At 37.4% G+C, this 20,724-nt stretch overlaps 1 protein-coding gene across 11 annotated transcripts in view; it reads right to left on the bottom strand.

The window, feature by feature from the left end:
* MYO9A (myosin IXA) overlaps positions 1-20,724 on the bottom strand; it is a 271,227-nt gene that overhangs the window by 138,608 nt on the left and 111,895 nt on the right. For 10 of the 11 annotated variants that reach the window (XM_033439985.2, XM_033439989.2, XM_033439988.2 and 7 more), the window contains exon 15: positions 10,957-11,076. The exons of the other annotated variant lie outside the window; for it this stretch is intronic. In XM_033439985.2, the coding sequence (XP_033295876.2) occupies positions 10,957-11,076 (120 nt within the window). The remainder of the gene's footprint in view (positions 1-10,956; positions 11,077-20,724) is intronic. 11 annotated transcript variants of the gene reach the window in all.

The raw sequence follows: 20,724 nt of genomic DNA, 5'->3' as shown, positions 1-20,724 counted from the left end.
ATAAGCCACCACAATGAGAAGCCCGTGCATCATAACAAAGAGTAGCCCCCGCTCACCGAAACTAGAGAAAGCCTGCGCACAGCAACGAAGACCCAACGCAGCCAAAAATAAAAAAAACGAAAATGAAAACATTTCTTAAATAAAATTGACTACTGAAGCTATATGGGCCTGGACTTTTTTGCTTTCATGTGTGGGAAGATTTTACTTATGAATCCAATCATTGATACAGGACTAAAAAGATAAAGAGATTCTTTATTTTTCCTTGGGTCAATTTTGATAACTGTTGACATTCAAGGAATCTGTCCATTTCATCTAAGTTGTTGAATATATTGGCATAAATGTTCATAATCTTTCCTCAACCTTTTGATGTCTATACCATATGTAACTGTGTCCACTTGTTCATTTCAGATAACAGTATTTGTGTCTTCTCTCATATTTCTTGATCAGAATGGCCAGAACTACACTATCCAATACAGCAGCCACTAGCTACACATGGCCATTCAAATTTAAACTGATTTAATTAAAACTTCAGTTTTAAATTTTTTAAAAATTTCAGGTGTTTAACAACCACATGTGGCTAGTGGCTACAGTTTTGACTAGCATAGTTGGAGAACATTTCCATCCTCACAGAAAGTTCTATTGAATGGTGCTGGACTCAAGCTTTATTAATTTCATTGCTCTTTTCAAAATACCAGCTTTTGGACGCCGCGCTCTTCTCAGCTGGCGATGCGCTGCAGCAGCAGCTGCAGGGCAGGCCTGCCAACTGGTGGCAGACACGGCACGTGGCCACCGTGGCGGTGGCCTTCCACACAAACTTCAACTACACATGGCTGCACGTGTGTTGCCAGGGCGCGCGCTGTGTGCCGTCCTGGGCAAGGTGCTGTGCGACCAGGTGCTCAGTGGGCCGGTGTACATCTCTGCCTTCTACTTCAGTATGAGTATTCTCCAGGAAAAGGATGACATAGTTTTTAACCTGAGACAGAAATTCTGGAATACATGTAAGAGTAGTCTGAGGTACTGGCCTTTTGTACAGCACCAGAGTGCAGACAGCAGGAGCAAGAAGAATTACAATCCTGTAGCCTGCAGAACAAAACCCACATTCACAGAAAGTCACACAAGATGGAGAGGCAGAGGGCTATGTAACAGATGAAGGAACAAGATAAAAATCAAGAAACACAACTAAATGACGTGGAGATACACAACCTCCCAGAAAAAGAATTCAGAATAATGATAGTGAACATGATCCAGGACCTCAGAAAAAAAAATGGAGGCAAAGATTGAGAAGATGCAAGACATGTTTAACAAAGACCTATAAGAATTAAAGAACAAACAAACAGAGATGAACAATACAATAACTGAAATGAAAACTACACTAGAAGGAATCAATAGCAGAATAACTGAGGCAGAAGAACGGATAAGTGACCTGGAAGACAGAATGGTGGAATTCACTGCTGTGGAACAGAATAAAGAAAAAAGAATGAAAAGAAATGAAGACAGACTAAGAGACCTCTGGGACAACATCAAATGCAACAACATTCACATTATAGGGGTCCCAGAAGGAGAAGAGGGAGAGAAAGGACCAGAGAAAATATGTGAAGAGATTATAGTCGAAAACTTCCCTAACCTGGGAAAGTAAATAGCCACCCAAGTCCAGGAAGCGCAGAGAGTACCAGGCAGGATAAACCCAAGGAGAAACACGCCAAGACACAAAGTAATCAAACTGACAAAAATTAAAGACAAAGAAAAATTACTGAAAGCAACAAGGAAAAAACAACAAATAACATAAAAGGGAACTCCCATAAGGTTAACAGCTGAGTTCTCAGCAGAAACTCTACAAGCCAGAAGGGAGTGGCATGACATATTTAAAGTGATGAAAGGGAAGAATCTACAACCAAGATTACTCTACCCGGCAAGGATCTCATTCAGATTCAGGGAGAAATCAAAAGCTTTACAGACAAGCAAAAGCTAAGAGAATTCAGCACCACGCAACTAGCTCTACAACAAATGCTAAAGTAACTTCTCTAAGTAGGAAACACAAGAGAAGAAAAGGACCTACAAAAATAAACCCCAAAACAATTAAGAAAATGGTCATAGGAACATACATATCGATAATTACCTTAAACGTGAATGGATTAAATGCTCCAACCAAAAGACACAGGCTTGCTGAATGGATACAAAAACAAGACCCATATATATGCTGTCTACAAGAGACCCACTTCTGACATAGGGACAAATACAGACTGAATTGAGAGGATGGAAAAAGATACTCCACACAAATGGAAATCAAAAGAAAGATGGAGTAGCAATACATATACCAGATTAAATAGACTTTAAAATATACAATGTTACAAGAGACAAGGAAGGACACTACATAATGATCAAGGGATCAATCCAAGAAGAGGATATAACAATTATAAATATATATGCACCCAACATAGAAGCATCTCAATACATAAGGCAACTGCTAACACCTATAAAAGAGGAAATCGACAGCAACACAATAATAGTGGGGGCCTTTAACGCCTCACTTACACCAATAGACAGATCATGGAAAATGAAAATAAATAAGGAAACAGAAACTTTAAATGACACAGTAAACCAGATAGATTTAATTGATATTTATAAGATATTCCATCCAAAAACAGCAGATTACACTTTCTTCTCAAGTGCGCACAGAACATTCTCCAGGATAGATCACATCTTGGGTCACAAATCAAGCCTCAGTAAATTTTAGAAAATTGAAATCATATCAAGCATCTTTTCTGACCACAACACTTTGAGATCAGAAATCAATTAATTACAGGGAAAAAAACGTAAAAAACACAATCACATGGAGGCTAAACAATACGTTACTAAATAACCGAGACATCACTGAAGAAATCAAAGAGGAAATCAAAAAATACCTAGAGACAAATGACAAGGAAAACACGATGATCCAAAACCTATGTGAATTGGCAAAAGCAGTTCGAAGAGGCAAGTTTATAGCTATACAAGCCTACCTCAAGAAACAAGAAAAACCTCAAATAAAGAATCTAACCTTACACCTAAAAGAACTAGAGAAAGAAGGACAAACAAAACCCAAAGTTAGCAGAAAGAAAGAAATCATAAAGATCAGAGAAGAAAGAAATGAAATAGAAACAAAGAAAACAATAGCAAAGATCAATAAAACTAAAAGCTGGTTCTTTGAGAAGATAAACAAAATTGATAACCCATTAGCCAGACTCATCAAGAAAAAGAGGGAGAGGACTCAAATCAATAAAATTAGAAATGAAAAAGGAGAAGTTACAACAGACACCGCAGAAATACAAAGCATCCTAAGAGACTACTACAAGCCACTCTATGCCAATAAAATGGACAACCTGGAAGAAATGGACAAATTCTTAGTAAGGTATAACCTTCCACGACTGAACCAGGAAGAAAGAGAAAATATGAACAGACCAATCACAAGTAATGAAATTGAAACTGTGATTAAAAATCTTCCAACAAACAAAAGTCCAGGATGAGATGGCTTCACAGGTGAATTCTATCAAACGTTTACAGAAGAGCTAACACCCATCCTTCTCAAACTGTTCCCAAAAATTGCAGAGGAAGGAACACTCCCAAACTCATTCTATGAGGCCACCATCACCCTGATACCAAAACAGACAAATATACTACAAATAAAGAAAATTATAGACCAATATCACTGATGAATATAGAGGTAAAAATCCTCAACAAAATACTAGCAAACAGAATCCAACAACACATTAAAAGGATCATACACCACGATCAAGTGGGATTTATCCCAGGGATGCAAGGATTCTTCAGTATACACAAATCAATCAGTGTGATACACCGTATTAACAAACTGAAGAAGAAAAACCATATGATCATCTCAATAGATGCAAAATAGCTTCTGACAAAATTCAACACCCATTTATGATAAAAACTCTCCAGAAAGTGGGCAGAGAGGGAACCTACCTCAACATAATAAAGGCCATATACAACAAACCCACAGCGAACATCATTCTCAATGGTGAAAAACTGAAAGCATTTCCTCTAAGATCAGGAAAAAGACAAGGATGTCCACTCTCAGCACTCTTATTCAACATAGTTTTGGAAGTCCTAGCTACAGCAATCAGAGAAGAAAAAGAAATAAAAGGAATACAAATTGGAAAAGAAGAAGTAAAACTGTCACTGTTTGTAGATGACATGATACTATACATAGAGAATCCTACAGATGCTACCAGAAAACTACTAGAGCTAATCAATGAATTCAGTAAAGTAGCAGGATACAAAATTAATGCACAGAAATCTCTTGCATTCCTATATACTAATGAAAAATCTGAAAGAGAAATTAAGGAAACACTGCCATTTACCACTGCAACAAAAAGAATAAAATACCTAGGAATAAACCTACCTGGGGAGACAAAAGACCTGTATGCAGAAAACTATAAGACATGGATGAAAGAAATTAAAGATGACCAACAGATGGAGAGATATACCATGTTCTTGGATTGGAAGAATCAATATTGTGAAAATGACTATACTACCGAAAGCAATCTACAGATTCAATGCAATCCCTATCAAATTACCAATGGCATTTTTTACAGAACTGGAAAAAAAATCTTAAAATTTATATGCAGACACAAAAGACCCCGAATAGCCAAAGCAGTCTTGAGGGAAACAAGCGGAGATGGACGAATCATACTCCCTGACTTCAGACTATACTACAAAGCTGCAGTAATCAAGACAGTATGGTACTTGTACAAGAACAGAAATATAGATCAATGGAACAAGATAGAAAGCCCAGAGATAAACCCACGCACCTATGGTCAGGTAATCTATGACAAACGAGGCAAGGATATATAATGGAGAAAAGACAGTCTCTTCAATAAGTGGTGCTGGGAAAACTGGACAGCTACATGTAAAAGAATGAAATTAGAACACTCCATAACACCATGCACAAAAATAAACTCAAAATGGATTCAAGACCTAAATGTAAGACCGAATACTATAAAACCCTTAGAGGAAAACATAAGTGGAACACTCTATGACATAAATCACAGCAAGATCTTTTTTGATCCACCTCCTAGAGTAATGGAAATAAAAACAAAAATAAACAAATGGGACCTAATGAAACTTCAAAGCTTTTGCACAGCAAAGGAAACCATAAACAAAACAAAAAGACAACCCTCAGGATGGGAGAAAATATTTGCAAACCAATCAACGGACAAAGGATTAATCTCCAAAATATAAAAACAGCTCATGCAGCTCAATATTAAAAAAAAACAGACAACCCAATCCAAAAATGGGCAGAAGACCTAAATGGACGTTTCTCCAAAGACATACAGATGGCCAAGAAGCACATGAAAAGCTGCTCAACATCACTAATTATTAGAGAAATACAAATCAAAACTACAATGAGGTATCACCTCACACCAGTTAGAATGGGCATCATCAGAAAATCTACAAACAACAAATGCTGGAGTGGGTGTGGAGAAAAGGGAACCCTCTTGCCCTGCCAGTGGGAATGTAAACTGATACAGCCACTATGGAGAATAGTATGGAGGTTCCTTAAAAAGCTAAAAATAGAATTACCATATGATCCAGCAATCCCACTACTGGGCATATACCCAGAGAAAACCATAATTCAAAAAGACATGTGCACCCCAATGCTCACTGCAGCACTATTTATAATAGCCAGGTCATGGAAGCAACCTAAATGTCCATCAACAGATGAATGGATAAAGAAGATGTGGTACATATATACAATGGAATATTACTCAGCCATAAAAAGGGACGAAATTGGGTCATTTGTTGAGACGTGGATGGATCCAGAGACTGTCATACAGAGTGAAGTTAAGTCAGAAAGAGAAAAACAAACATCGTATATTAACGCATATATGTGGAACCTAGAAAAATGGTACAGATGAACCGGTCTGCAGGGCAGAAATTGAGACACAGATGTAGAACACAAACATATGGACACCAATGGGGGAAAGTGGCAGGAGGGTGGGGGTGGTGATGTGATGAACTGGGCCATTGGGATTGACATGTATACACTGATGTGTATAAAATTGATGACTAATAAGAGCCTGCTGTATTACAAAAATAAATAAAAGAAAACAAAACAAAAACTAAAACACCCAAAATACCAGCTTTTGGTTTCCACTGATTTTCTCCACTGTTGGTCAGCTTCCTATTCAGTAATTTTAGCTCTAATAGGCCCTTCTTGTTGTAGCTTCATAAAGTAAAAGCTCAGTTCATTGATTTTTTACCTCATTTCTTTTCTCATATAAAGGTTTAAAGCTACTGGTTTTCTTCTAAGCACTTCTTTAGCTGCATTCCACAACCTGTAATATGCTGTGTTTCCATTATCATTCAAACCAAAATATTTTCAAGTTGCCCTTATAAATTTTTCTTTAACTTATAAGTTACTTATACATGTTATTTTCCAAACATGTGAGGATTTCTCAGATGTCTTTCTGTTACTGATTTCTATTTTAATTCCATTTTGGTCAGACAACATCCTTTAAATTTTCAAACATTTGTGTGACCATACTGATGCCTGAGGTCATGGACATTAAGGCAGGCACATCAGGACAGTGACAAGCCCTTCTCTGACAATTGCTTGTCCTTCATCTTGTTCAGGAACATCACAATCTCCATTGTTCCAAGAAGGTCAAAAGTATGGGTTTAAATTCAAGTGACATTCTACTATTCCACCCTCTCTCTCTCTCTTCCCCCAGCTTCTTATTCCTTCCCTTTTCCAGGGCTCCTGACCTTTGTGGAAGTGGGGCTTCAGCTCATGCTCCCAAGAACCCTAATTTCTCCCCACTCTTTTAATTTCCTCCCTGCAAATCTCAGAGAATAATCACTATAGAGAGAAGGTGGCAGCACCAAAAATGACATGGAGGAGGAAAAGCCACAATACCTTTTATGTCTTAATCTCGAAGGTCACACATTGTCAGTTCTGCCACATTACACTTTAGAAGCAAATCACTAAGTACAGCACATGCTTTTTGAAGGGAGGAGTATCAAAAAATTTGTTGACACATTTTAAACCACCAGAACAATGTCATAATTTTTACCCTAAATAATCATATATCTTTTAAAAGAACTAAGAGAGGAAAAGAAAATATGTATAGTCATTTATTTTTATACATATGTATCACCTCTGGTTTCTTTATTCCTTCCAATAACTCATGGATCAGCAAACTAGAGTCCATGGGCCAAATCAAACCCACTGCCTATTTTTGCATGGCCTGAGAGCCAAGAATGGTTTTACATTTTTTTAATGGTTGAGGAAAAAAATCAATGGAAGAATATTTTTGTAACATGTGAAAATTATATGGAATTTAAATTTCAGTGTCTATAAAAAAATTTATTGGAATGTATCCATGCTCATTTATTTATATATTGTCTATATAGCTCCTTTCACAGCAGAACTGAGTTGTTTCAACAGACCATATGACTGACAAAGCCTAAAATATTTACCATCTGATCCTTTGCAGAAAAAGTTTATCAGCCTCTACTATACATCCAAATTACCATCTGGTGTCATTTGCTTTTAACCTAAAGAATTTCCATTATCATTTTTCATAAAACACATTACGGTGACAAATTCCCTCAGATTACCTGTTTATCTGAAAATATCTTTATTCCAGCTTCATTTTTGAAAGATACTTTTCCTAACTGATGATTGGACATTGTGGATAATACATTGTAACAACAATGAATTGTTATGTTTTCCTGCAGCCTTGATTTTTCTTCTAACAGACAATTAACTTGTCTGGACCCAAACTATAAATTAAGCAACTGCCTGAACACTGCTTTTGTTTGGGGGTCTTGAATTGTTTTGTTGGATTTTAATTATGATTTTTGGATATCTTTCAGCCTCCATTGCTTTTAATGAGAAGACAAGTGTTAACCATATCATTATAGGCAAACCTCATTTTATTGTACTTCACTTTATTGTGCTTTGCAGATATTGCATTTTTTACAAATTGAAGATTTTTGGCAACCCTGTGTTGAGCACGTCTATCAGCACCATTTTTCCAACAGCATTTGCTCACATAGTGTCTCTGTGTCACATTTAGATAATGCCTGCAGTATTTCAAAGTTTTCATTATTATAATATTTGTTATGGTGATCTGTGATCAGTGATCTTTGATGTAACTACTACTCCCTGAAGGCTCGGACTATGGTTAGCATTTTTTAGCAATAAAGTTTTGTTTTTTTGGTTTTTTTGTTTTTGCGGTATGCGGGCCTCTCACTGTTGGGGCCTCTCCCGTTGCGGAGCACAGGCTCTGGACGCACAGGCTCAGAGGCCATGGCTCACGGGCCTAGCCGCTCCGCGGCATGTGGGATCTTCCCAGACCAGGGCACGAACCCGTGTTCCCTGCATCGGCAGGCGGACTCTCAACCACTGCGCCACCAGGGAAGCCCAGCAATAAATTATTTTTTAATTAAGGTATGTACATTGTTTTTTTCGACATAATGCTACTGCATATTTAACAGACTACAGTATAGTGTAAACATAACTTTTATATGCACCAGGAAACCAAAAAAATTCATGTGACTCCCTTTATTGTGATATTTGCTTTATTGCAGTGATCTGGAACTGACTCTGAAATTGCTCTGAGGTATGCCTGTATTCCCCTGTATTTAATGTACCATATTTTCTCTGGGCTGCTTTCAAGATTTCCTTTCTATCTTTGGCATTTAGCAATTTGCCTATAATGTGTCTAGTTGTGGTTTTCTTTTGTATTGATTCTAGCTGAAGGTCACAGATTGTCTTGAATCTCCAAGCTAGTTTTTCTCAAATATGAGAAGTTTTCAAGCCACTATTTCTTCCAATATTTTTCTGCTTCTTTCTCTCTCACCTCTACCTATGGGATTCCAACTAAAGGCAGTAAGAATTCAGCTATCCCCCAAGAGGAGCTATGCAGAGATACAAAAAGCCCTCAGTTAAAAAAAATCAGTAAACTTGCAAATCTCACCTACTGCAGTTGTGTCTTTCCAAGGTTATCTCCTATTTGGTTTGCATTGCTCTTTGACAGAGCTCCTATGGTCTCCCCTGAATACTCACAACAGTCAGCCAGGTATGGATGGCAGAATTCGTACTCTAACTTTGAGTTTTAGCCTTTGGCAGCTCTCTCCATTCCAGGATTTTCCTCCTAAATTTCAAGCTTCTTTGCTACTCCTCAACTTTATCCTCTGACACTTCAAGACAGTATGGTTGTGGTTTTCTGTCTCTGAAAACCTGTCTGTCTCATCAATTCACCACTACTATTACCTAAGGCTAGTAGTCCCCCGGTTTTTTAAAAACAATCTCCAAAACTTGAATTTATCATTTTATATATTATAAAATTTTAATTATTGGTAGTACTATAATGGAAAATAAACTACCTAAAGTAATGGAAAAGCCCAGCTTCCACAAATGTAGAAATAAATGTGCATGTGTACAATGTACAATATCCTCATGCAGCTGCTGCTGAAATTGGTGCCTTCCTATTCTACACCCATATATACCTAACTGGAATACAATTAGGCCTGGGGTTGTCAGGCTGAGAGTCATGAAAATCAACGAAGCAAATAAACTACTTGCAATTATTTAAAAGTTAAAAAGAATTAATTTAAGTTCCCTCCAAAAGATTTGTAGACTGTTTTCAATCATGTCCCATGGATTAAAAGATTAAGAAAAGGAAGATGGATATTTGGAATAAGTACTTGTATACCTTTCAGAAACAACAGCAATAATTAAGAGCAACATTTGAAGATGTCTTTTTTAAATGAAATACTTACCTTCGTTCTTCTAAAATGAGAAAATATTTTAACAACATTTTTCAAAATGCATTACACATTTTCTTATACCAAGACAGCATAAGTAAGAACTGAAGAAAGAACCCACAACATTTGCTCTTAGGAATTCTACTTATATTCTCCTTTCACTGATAATTAAATACTAATATTCCATGGAATTTCAATCACAGAATTGTGAAGTTAGCAAAGTAAATCTGTGATTTGTAAAAAGCTCAGAACAGACTACATAAGTAATTTAGTCCATTATATGTAAATTGCTGAGTTAGGCTTTGAATATTCTGAAGGATCCTTTATTCTCACTATAGCAATAGCAGTAGCCAAACAACTGTTATCCCACAACAAGCAAAAGAACCATTTTCATGCAGAATGAGTACAACAAATAGAAAAGGAGAAAATGGAGACCAAGGGCATCTTTTTACACCAATTTTATAAAAAAGCAAACAACAACAAAAAAAACAAAAACAAGAGAACACCCTCTATGATTCTGTCATTCTTCCTTAGACAAAACATTAAGTGGTGACTTTGCTCTAAATCAGACATGATAAAATCTGATAGGAGAACTATAGTCAAACTAAGTGAATTTGCCAATGAAAACAATATTGCTGATGTTAAAATTCAAGTGTATAAATTAGCATAAAAATCAGCAGGAATTCTCAAGAGACAGGAAACTGTTGGCAGTGTTAGATATGTTAATTATCTTGATTGTGATGACTTCATATATATGTCAAAACTTACCAAACTGTATGCTTTGGCATGCAGTTTACACTACCTCAATTAGATTTCAATAAAGTTTAAAAAAAAAACCAACAGGAAAAAATCATTATTCATTTTTACTCATCACTTGGATATTTTAAAGTCAAAAGCAGAAACCAATTCAAAGTCTGTAACCAAGTATAATTAACAACTCAAGGATCACAAATAGTCATCCAAGTTAAAAGTCATCCAAGTTAAAACAACAGGTATATCAACTTTTTCAAAAAAAAAGAATGAAAGTCTCAATGGAAGTATCCTGAGACTCACTGGTCAAAGGATTATAAAGTCACATTGCCTAAGCTATTTACATCCCACCCAGGTGTAGAATGCTCCTGGTTTCCATTTCCAAACGGATGTGATGACACGGAGTTTATTTATCAGGATTTGCAGCCTTACTGTACTTCTCTTCCTTGCACCTCTGCAGAATCTCTAAGCTCCTCTGGTGGACTGGGTGTTGGAGAAAGCTAATACTATCCATACTTTTCAAAACTGCACATGGCGCTGTATCATCATGTCCTTAGGAAGCAAAAGAAAAACAAAAAATGGAGAAAAGAAAAAGACATTATATAAGCCCAAACCAATAGAGAATCAAGGATAATGCTGCCAACTATCTTAAGAGTAAATAAAAATGTATCAAATAATTGGGGTTAAATGTGAATAATTTTTCCAATTAATTTGAGGAAATTACACAAAAACAATAGGAAAAAATAAAGGTCCTGTTCAGGTATTCAAAAGTATCCTTTTTCGGTACTCAAAGTGTTGTGAGTTAACATCATACTAAAAATTTTTAATTTAAAATACCAGGGAAATTTCAAAAACAATTGTATGGTGTCTTTTTTTTAATGGACTCATTTTTATCAGGTCTGAAATATAATTAGCATAGAGGTGGCAACAATGCAAGAAACATTGTTTCTGATGGAACCCCAAAGAGAAATATACCCAAAACAATTTACCAAAAGTTAAACGTTCACAAATCTCGCAATTAATCACACTTGTAGGAATTCCAAGTGTGTCAATGTTGAAAGAGTAGGAAGAAAAGCACTATAGAGCAGGAAAACACAGCAGCACTTCTGTACTTATAAATCTGAAAACAAAGCTGGAAAATCTGTCAGAATCAACTATTGGGAGGAAAGGAACGAGAGCACATTCAAGTAAGGACCAAAGCCCCAGATTAGTGCTACTGAAACAGTGAGACACTCGAGCAGTAAAGAGGGAAGGAAGATTGTACCATAAATATTAGGAATAAATGGATTTAAAAGAGAATTCAGGTTTTCCAGGTTTGGGAGGAGTCAAGTATCATTTACACAAGAACATCTCTAGAGTTAGGACATGAAGTTCAAATGTATGTAGGTTTGCCTTTAAAAAATAAAAGTGAAGGCTTCCTTGGTGGCGCAGTGGTTGAGAGTCCGCCTGCCGATGCAGGGGACACGGGTTTGTGCCCCGGTCCGGGAAGATCCCACATACTGCGGAGCGGCTGCGCCCGTGAGCCATGGCCGCTGAGCCTGCGCGTCCGGAGCCTGTGCTCCGCAACGGGAGAGGCCACAACAGTGAGAGGCCCGCGTACCACAAAAAAAAATAACAACAACAACAAAAAAAATGAATAGTTTAACAATAGATGGAGGCAAATTAAGCAACACATAATTATGAACTAAAGTTCCATTAGTACATATTTACTGTATAATTAGGAATAAGATACTATCTATGAATAGTTCTCAAGGCAGAATCATTTTAGAAGTTAAACAGAAGCACAGTAATTCAAGGAGGTTTGCATGGTTTAACCAAGCTATAATTCCTTAAACTGAATATCTACATCCAGAGAATAGGCATCCACGTTTTAGTTAAAGATACAGAATCTCATGATACCGTAACATCAGATTACAGACAGATAGATATAGAAACAGATATCTGATATAAATATAGATAGATATATCAGGCTTTTGTAAAATTAAAAAAAACATTTTGTATCCTATAATTAAGAAGTAAGCTAATAAAACACTATCTCATTTAACCAGTACAGAGAGTCCGTAACTGTACATGTTCAATGTTTCAAGAAGAGACAAGTATTACCAAGTTACCATCATTTCTTAGTCAAAAGATACCTCAATAAAAATATTCTATTCTCAATAATCCCCTCCTTCATAGGACTCTTGGGTGGGGGAAGGAATGCATAGGCTCAGATGAGGCTGCACTTGGTTAGTAACAGGGTGGGGGGCTAGGGGTTAGGGTAAACCATCAGGTGAGGGGGACCATTTGAGGAAAAAACCACCTGGTGAGTTCTACTCATACTCCATCCAAATTGTAATTTTTGAAAGTTATCAACAGACTTTCAGGCCCTTCAATAGCTAATGATATATTGTTAGTCAGAAATAATTTAAGAAGATTATGGTATTAAAGTGTTTTATATAAGAGTTCAGAATATTAAATATAGTAAATTATTATGTAATCTTAAATTAAAACTCACTCAACTTGACTACAGCCTCTGTACTCAATTTTCTATTTTATCTAAATAAATTGTGGCAATGCCATTTGGATATGGGTAATTTTATATCTGTGACTGTTTTGTGTCTCACCGACTGTTTTGTGTCTCATCATCGTACCTACAACTTAGGGTTTGTTTGTTTTTAACTTCTGTTCTTTCATTCTGCTTTCTATGCCTTCTTTTAACTCTTTAACAATTTTAAACACTGCTTTATGGACTATAATACTATTTCCAAACCTTAAAGTGATACTCCTCTCTGTTGTGTGTACTAACTCCCTGTCAAGGTGGTTTGGTTTCCTAGGATGGTTTTATAAGTACATTTTCAGTGGAGTCTCAAACTCTTAAAAGAGGTTTATTTAGTGTTTGCTTATGCTAAGTTCCTAGCCTAGTTTTGATAATTTCTTAGTTTGAGATTATGCGCCAAACAAACAGTATAAATTCTCTCGCATGGTGAAGAAGATATGGGGCACTAATTTTTTTAGGCAACTGTTTTTTCAAAATTTATCTAAGCCCTAACACATACTGATATGATTCTTGTTCTTCTAGGCAAGGCCAACAGACAGAGTTTTACAATTATCTTTTCAGTGACAGAAGAGTTCAAGCTCTTTGAAGGTCCTACACCATATAAAACAGGGGTTCAATCCCAGCTCCACTGTGTCATTCAAACCTGAAGCCATGTCTCTGATCCTGTAATAGTTTCTATAATGCCAGCTCCCAGGCCTTAGGGCCATTTTTTTAAAGGTATATTTCACATACAGTAAACTCCACTAATCTCAAGTATACAGTTTGATGAGCTTAAACAAATAGTTATATCATATAATCCTCAATCAAGATATAGGACATTTCCATCACCTCAGCAAGTTATTTCATTCCCTTCCTGTAAATACCACCCCTACCCCTCCCAAAGTCAATCAAGTAATGATCCCAGGAGTGGAACTGCTGGATCACATGGTAATTCTATTTTTAGTTTTCTGAGGAACCTCCATACTGTTTTCCATAGTGGCTGTAACAACTTACATCCCCACCAACAGTGTAGGAGGGTTCCCTTTTCTCCACACTCTCTCCTGCACTGTTATTTGTAGACGTTTTAATGATGACCATTCTGACCAGTGTGAGGTGGTACCTCATTGTAGTTTTGATTTGCATTTCTGTAATAATTAGTGATGTTGAACATCTTTTCATGTGCCTACTGGCTATCTGTATGTCTTCTTTGGAGAAATGTCTATTAAGGTCTTCTGCCCATTTTTTTTTTTTTTTTTTTTTTTTTGCGGTACGCGGGCCTCTCACTGTTGTGGCCTCTCCTGTTACAGAGCACAGGCTCTGGATGCGCAGGCTCAGCAGCCATGGCTCACGGGCCCAGCCACTCCGTGGCATGTGGGATCTTCCCAGACCGGGGCAAGAACCCATGTCCCCTACATCGGCAGGCGGACTCTCAACCACTGCGCCAGCAGGGAAGCCCTTTTGCCCATATTTCAAGTGGGTTGTTGTTCTGTTGTTGTTGAGCTGTATGAGCTGTTTGTATACTTTGGATATTAAGCCTTTGCCTGTTGCATCATTTGCAAATATTTTCTCCCATTCCATTGGTTGTCTTTTTTTTTTTTTTTTATGGTTTCCTTTGCTGTGCAAAAGCTTGTAAGTTTGATTAGGTCTCATTTGTTTGTTTTTGTTTTTATTTCTATTGCCTTGGGAGACTGACCTAAGAAAACATTGGTATGATTTATGTCAGAGAATGTTTTGCCTTTGCTCTCTTCTAGGAGTTTTATACTGTCATGTCTTATGTTTAAGTCTTTAAGACATTTTGAGTTTATTTTTGTGCATGGTGTGAGGGTGTGTTCTAACTTTACTGATTTACATGCAGCTGTCCAACTCTCCCAGCACCACTTGCTGAAGAGACTGTCTTTTTCCCATTTTATATTCTTGCCTCCTTTGTTGAAGATTAATTGACCATAGGTGTATGGGTTTATTTCTGGGCTCTCTATTCTGTACCATTGATCCATATGCCTGTTTTTGTACCAATACCACGTTGTTTTGATTACTGTAACTCTGTGGTGTTGTCTGAAGTCTGGGAGAGTTATGCCTCTTGCTTTTTTTTTTTTAAATTAATTAATTAATTTATATTTAGTTTTGTCTGCATTGTGTCTTCATTGCTGTGCATGGGCTTTCTCTAGTTGCAGTGAATGGGGTCCACCCTTTGCTGAAGTGCATGGGCCTCTCATTGCGGTGCCTTGTCTTTGTTGCAGAGCACAGGCTAGAGGTGCGCGGGCCCCAGTAGTTGTGGCACGTGGGCTCAGCAGCTGTGGCTCATGGGCTCTAGAGTGCAGGATCAGTAGTTGTGGCACACGGGCTTAGTTGCTCTGCAGCATATGGGATCTTCCCAGACCAGGACTTGAACCTGTGTCCCCTGCACTGGCAGATGGATTCTTAATCACTATGCCACCAGGGAAGTCCTCCTGCTTTTTTTTTTTCCTCAGGATTGCTCTAGCAATTCTGGGTCTTTCATGGTTCCATATAAATTTCTGGAATTTGTTCTAGTTCTGTGAAAAATGTCATGCGTAATTTGACAGGATCTCACTGTATCTGTAGATTGCTTTGGGTAGTATTGCCATTTTAACTGTATTAATTCTTCCAATCCAAGAGCATGGGATATCTTTCCATTTCTTTGAATCCTCTTTTACTTCCGTTATTAATGTTTTATAGTTCTCAGTGTGTAAGTCTTTCACCTCCTTGGTCAGGTTTATTCCTAGATACTTTTCTTTTGGTGTAATTTTAAAAGGTTTTTTGGGTTTTTTAAAATAAATTTATTTATTTAGTTAGTTAGTTAGTTAGTTAGTTTTGGTTGCATTGGGTCTTCGTTGTTGCACACGGGCTTTCTCCAGTTGTGGAGAGTGGAGCTACTCTTTGTTGTGGTGTGCAGGCTTCTCATTGCGGTGGCTTCTCTTGTTGTGGAGCACAGGCTCTAGGTGTGTGGGCTTCAGTAGTTGTGGCACAAGGGCTCAGTAGTTGTGGCTCGCGGGCACTAGAGCACAGGCTCAGTAGTTGTGGCACACGGCTTTAGTTGCTCCGTGGCATGTGGGATCTCCCCAGACCAGGGCTTAAACCCATGTCCCCTGCAATCGCAGGCAGATTCTCAACCACTGCACCACCAGGGAAGTCCCAGTTTTTTTGTTTTTTTTTTACATTCCCTTTCTGATATTTCATGGTTAGTGTAAAGAAATACAACTGATGGGGCTTCCCTGGTGGTGCAGTGGTTGAGAATCTGCCTGCCAATGCAGGGGACACGGGTTTGAGCCCTGGTCTGGGAAGATCCCACACGCCATGGAGCAACTGGGCCCGTGAGCCACAACTGCTGAGCCTGCGCGTCTGGAGCCTGTGCTCTGCAACAAGAGAGGCCACGACAGTGAGAGGCCCGCGCACCACAATGAAGAGTGGCCCCCACTCGCCGCAACTAGAGAAAGCCCTCGCACAGAAACGAAGACCCAACACAGCCATAAATAAATAAATAAATTTATTAAAAAAAAAAAAGAAATACAACTGATTTCTGAATGTTACTCTTGTATCCTGCTACTTTGCTGAATTCATTCATTAAATCTAGTAGTTTTTGTGTGGAGTCCTTAGGGAGAAACTCTGTACTTTTAAACTATCACACCCCTTGTTATCTCCCTGTCTGCCCTGAGCAAACACTAATCTACATTCTTTCTCAACAGATTTGCCTATTCTAGAAAATTCATATAAATGAAATCATACAGTATGTGGCCTTTTGTGTCTTATGCTTTCACTTCACAAAATGCTTTCAAGGTTCACCCATGTTATAGCATGTACTAGTACCTCATTCATTTACGTGACAGAATAGTATTCCATTGTATGGATATACCACATTTTGTTTATCCAGTCATCTGCTGATAAACATTTGAGTCGTTTCTACCTTTTGGCTATTATGAATATGTTGCTAAGAACATCAAGTACAAGTTTTTGTTTGAACACCTGCTTTCAATTCTTTTAAGTATCTACCTAAGAGTGGAACTGCTGGGTAAAATGTAACTACCAGGCTGTTTTACAAAGTGGCTGCACCATTTTAAGTTTTCACCAGCAGCATGTGAGGCTTCCAATTTCTCCACATCCTTATTACCAACATTTGTTATTACCTGTCTATTTTATTGTAGCCATCCTAGTAGATGTGAAGTTGTACCTTACTGTGGTTTCAATTTGCAATTCCCTAATGACAAATTATATTGACCATCTTTTCATGCTTTTTATTGACCATTTGCATATCTTCTTTGGAGAAATGTCTTTTAACATCCTTTGCCCATTTTTTAATTGGGTTATTAGTTTTTTACTACTGAATTGCAAGAATTGTATATATTCTAGATACCAGTTCCTTATTAGATACGTGATTTATAAATATCTTCTATCATTCTGTGAGTTGTCATTTCACTTTTTTTTAAATATTTATTTATTTGGTTGCACCGGGTCTTAGTTGCAGCAGGCAGCCTCCTTAGTTGCAGCTTGTGGGCTCCTTAGTTGCGGCTCGCCAGCTCCTTAGTTGCAGCACGTGGGCTCCTCAGTTGCGGCTCACAGGCTCCTTAGTCGCGGCTCTCCAGCTCTTTAGTTGTGGCATGCACGTGGGATCTAGTTTCCTGAACAGGGATCAAACTCTGGCCCCCTGCATTGGGAGCGTGGTCTTATCCACTGCGCCACCAGGGAAGTCCCTTCACTCTCTTAATAGTATCCTTTGAGGGCTTCCCTGGTGGTGCAGTGGTTGGGAATCCGCCTGCCGGTGCAGGGGACACGGGTTCGAGCCCTGGTCTGGGAAGATCCCACATGCCGTGGAGCAACTAGGCCCATGCGCCACAACTACTGAGCCTGCACTCTGGAGCCCGCAAGCCACAACTACTGAGCCCTTGCACCGCAACTACTGAAGCCCGTGAGCCCTAGAGCCCGTGCTCTGCAACAAAAGAAGCCACCGCATTGAGAGGCCCGCTCACTGCAACAAAGAGTAGCCCCCGCTCGCCGCAACTAGAGAAAGCCCGTGCACAGCAACGAAGACCCAGTGCAGCCAAAAATAAATAAATTAATTAATTAAAAATAATAGTATCCTTTGAGGCACAAAAGTTTTTAATTTTGATGAAGTCTAATTTATCCATTTTTTCCTTTGGTCGCTTGTGCTTTATACTTAATCCTGTCATACCTAAGAATTCACTGCCTAATCCAAGCTGGGAAATGTGAATCTTCCAATTTTTGTCCTTCTTGCATTTCTGGATTCCTTTACATATCAATTTTAGGATTAGCTTGTCAATATCTGCATAAAGGTAGCTGTGGTTTTGACAGGACTATGCTGAATCTGTAGATCCAGTATTGCCATCTTAACTATGCCTTCCAATGCATAAACATAGAATATCTATCCATTTACTGCAGTATTCTTTAAGCTTTTTCAACAATATTTTGTAGTTTCAGTGAACAAGTCTTGCAATTCTTTTGTTAAATTTATCAGTAAGAATTTTATACTTGTTGGTGCTCTTGTAACTGAAGCACGAACTTAATTTTGTTTTCACGTCGTTTACTGTTAATGTCTAGAAATACAACCAATTTTGCATGTTGACGTTGTGTCTTGCAACTTGAGCTCATTTTTTATATCTAGTAGACTTTTTTGTAGATTCCTTAAGAAATTTTACATAAAATATGTCATCTACAAACAAAATGGTTTCTTCCTTTCCAATTTGGATGTCTTTTATTTCTTTCTCTTGCCTGATTACTCTTACCAGGATTTCCAGGACAATGTTAAATAGAAGAGGTGAAAACAGATATCCTGTCTTGTTTCTGATCTTAAGGGAAAAGTATTCAGTCATTCACCATCAAGAATGATACAACCTTTGGGTTTTTCACAGGTCCCCTTATCAGACTGAGGAAGTCCCCTTCTATTGCTAATTTGTTCAGCATTTTTATGATGAAAAATATGAAAAGGTATTCACATCTGTCAAGTGCCTCTTCTGTGTCTATTGAGGTGATGATCTGATCTTTGCTCTTTAGTCTATCAATGTGGTGTATTACATTGATTTGAGTTTTCTAAGGTGAACCAATCTTGCATTCCTGGGTATATTCCACTAGATAATGGTGTAAATACTTTTTACATATTGCTGGACTCAGTCTGCAAGGATTTTGTTGAGGATTTTTGTTGAGGGATATTGGTTTGTGGTTTTCATTTTTGTGATGTCTTATCTGGTATGCTGGTAATACTGGCCTCACAGATTGAGAATGAAAGTATTCCCTTATTGTCTATGTTTTTGGAAGAGTTTATAAAGGATTGGTGTTAATTCTTCATTAAGTATTTGATAAAACTTATCAGTGAATTCACTGTTCCTTGGTTTGTGGGAAGATTTTTTTCATAACTAATTCAATCTCTTTTCTTGTAGCAGGCCTTTTCAGACTTTCTATTTCTTCTGGAGTCAGTACAGGCTGTTAGCATATTTCTAGGAATTTTTCCATTTCCACTAGGTTCTAATTTGTTGACATACAACTGTTAATAGTATGATAATCCTTTTTATTTCCATCAGTTCAGCAGCAACACCCCCCTTTCTTTCCCCAAATTAGTAATCTGAATCTCCTCTCTCCTCTTCTTGGTCTGTTTACCTCAAGGTTTGTCAATTTCGTTTACCTTTTTAAAGAAGTACCTTTCAGTTTTATTTATTTTCTTTATTGTTTTCTTCTCTATTTTATTTATTTCAGACCTACTTTTTATTATGTCCTTCCTACTGCTTGCTTTGGGTTTAGTTTTGCCTTTTTCCCTAGAATCTTAAGGTGGGGCATTAAGTTATTGATTTGAGATATTCTTTCTTTTTTAATAGAGATAAATTTCTCTAAAGGAGAAATAAATTTCCCTCTAAGCACTGTTTTAGCTGTATCCCATAAGATATGGGTGTATATTTTCTTCTATTCATTTCAAATTATTTTCTAATTTCCCTTGTGATTTCTTCTTTGTCCCATTGGTTATTAAGAAGTGTGTTATTTAGTTTCCACATATACCGTAAGACATATTGTTTTTGTTCCTCTTTTCTTTCATTACTCTCTTCTTTTGTGTTGAATAGATGTTTTCTAGTATACTATTTTAATATTTTGGTCATTTCTTTTACTATATTATTTTTTAGTTATTTTCTTAACAGGTGCCAAGGGAACTAAAATTAGCATCTTAACTTACAACAATCTAATCTAGATTAAAAGCTACTTAATTTCAATAGTATATAAAAACTTTCCTCCTATATAGCTTCATTCCCTTCCTCCTTCTTTATGCTGTTATTGTCATGCAAATTACATCTTTAAAATGGCATGCCCTCCAAGAGAGATTTATAATTATTGCTTTTTCACAGTTGTCTTTTAAATCAGATTGGAGGAAAAAAAAGTTACAAAATGTAAAAAATACATTTTTACTATCTTTTATATTTAACTCTATAGCTGTCTTTAATGGTGCTCTTTATTATTTCATGTGCTTTCATGTGCTTTCAAGCTACTGTCTAGTGTCCTTTCATTTCAGCCAGAAGAACTCCCTTTAATATTTCTTGTGGGGCAGCTAGTAACAGTCACTCAGGATCTGTTTATCTGGGAATGTCATAATTTCATCTTGAAGGATAGTTTTAGTGAATACAGAATTCTTGATTGACAGTGTTTTTTTCTTTCAGCACTTTGAGTATGCCAAG

This window comes from Orcinus orca, chromosome 2 (assembly GCF_937001465.1).
Source record: "Orcinus orca chromosome 2, mOrcOrc1.1, whole genome shotgun sequence".
NCBI classification, from domain to species: Eukaryota; Metazoa; Chordata; class Mammalia; order Artiodactyla; family Delphinidae; genus Orcinus; species Orcinus orca.
This window is presented reverse-complemented; position numbering and strand designations above follow the sequence as displayed.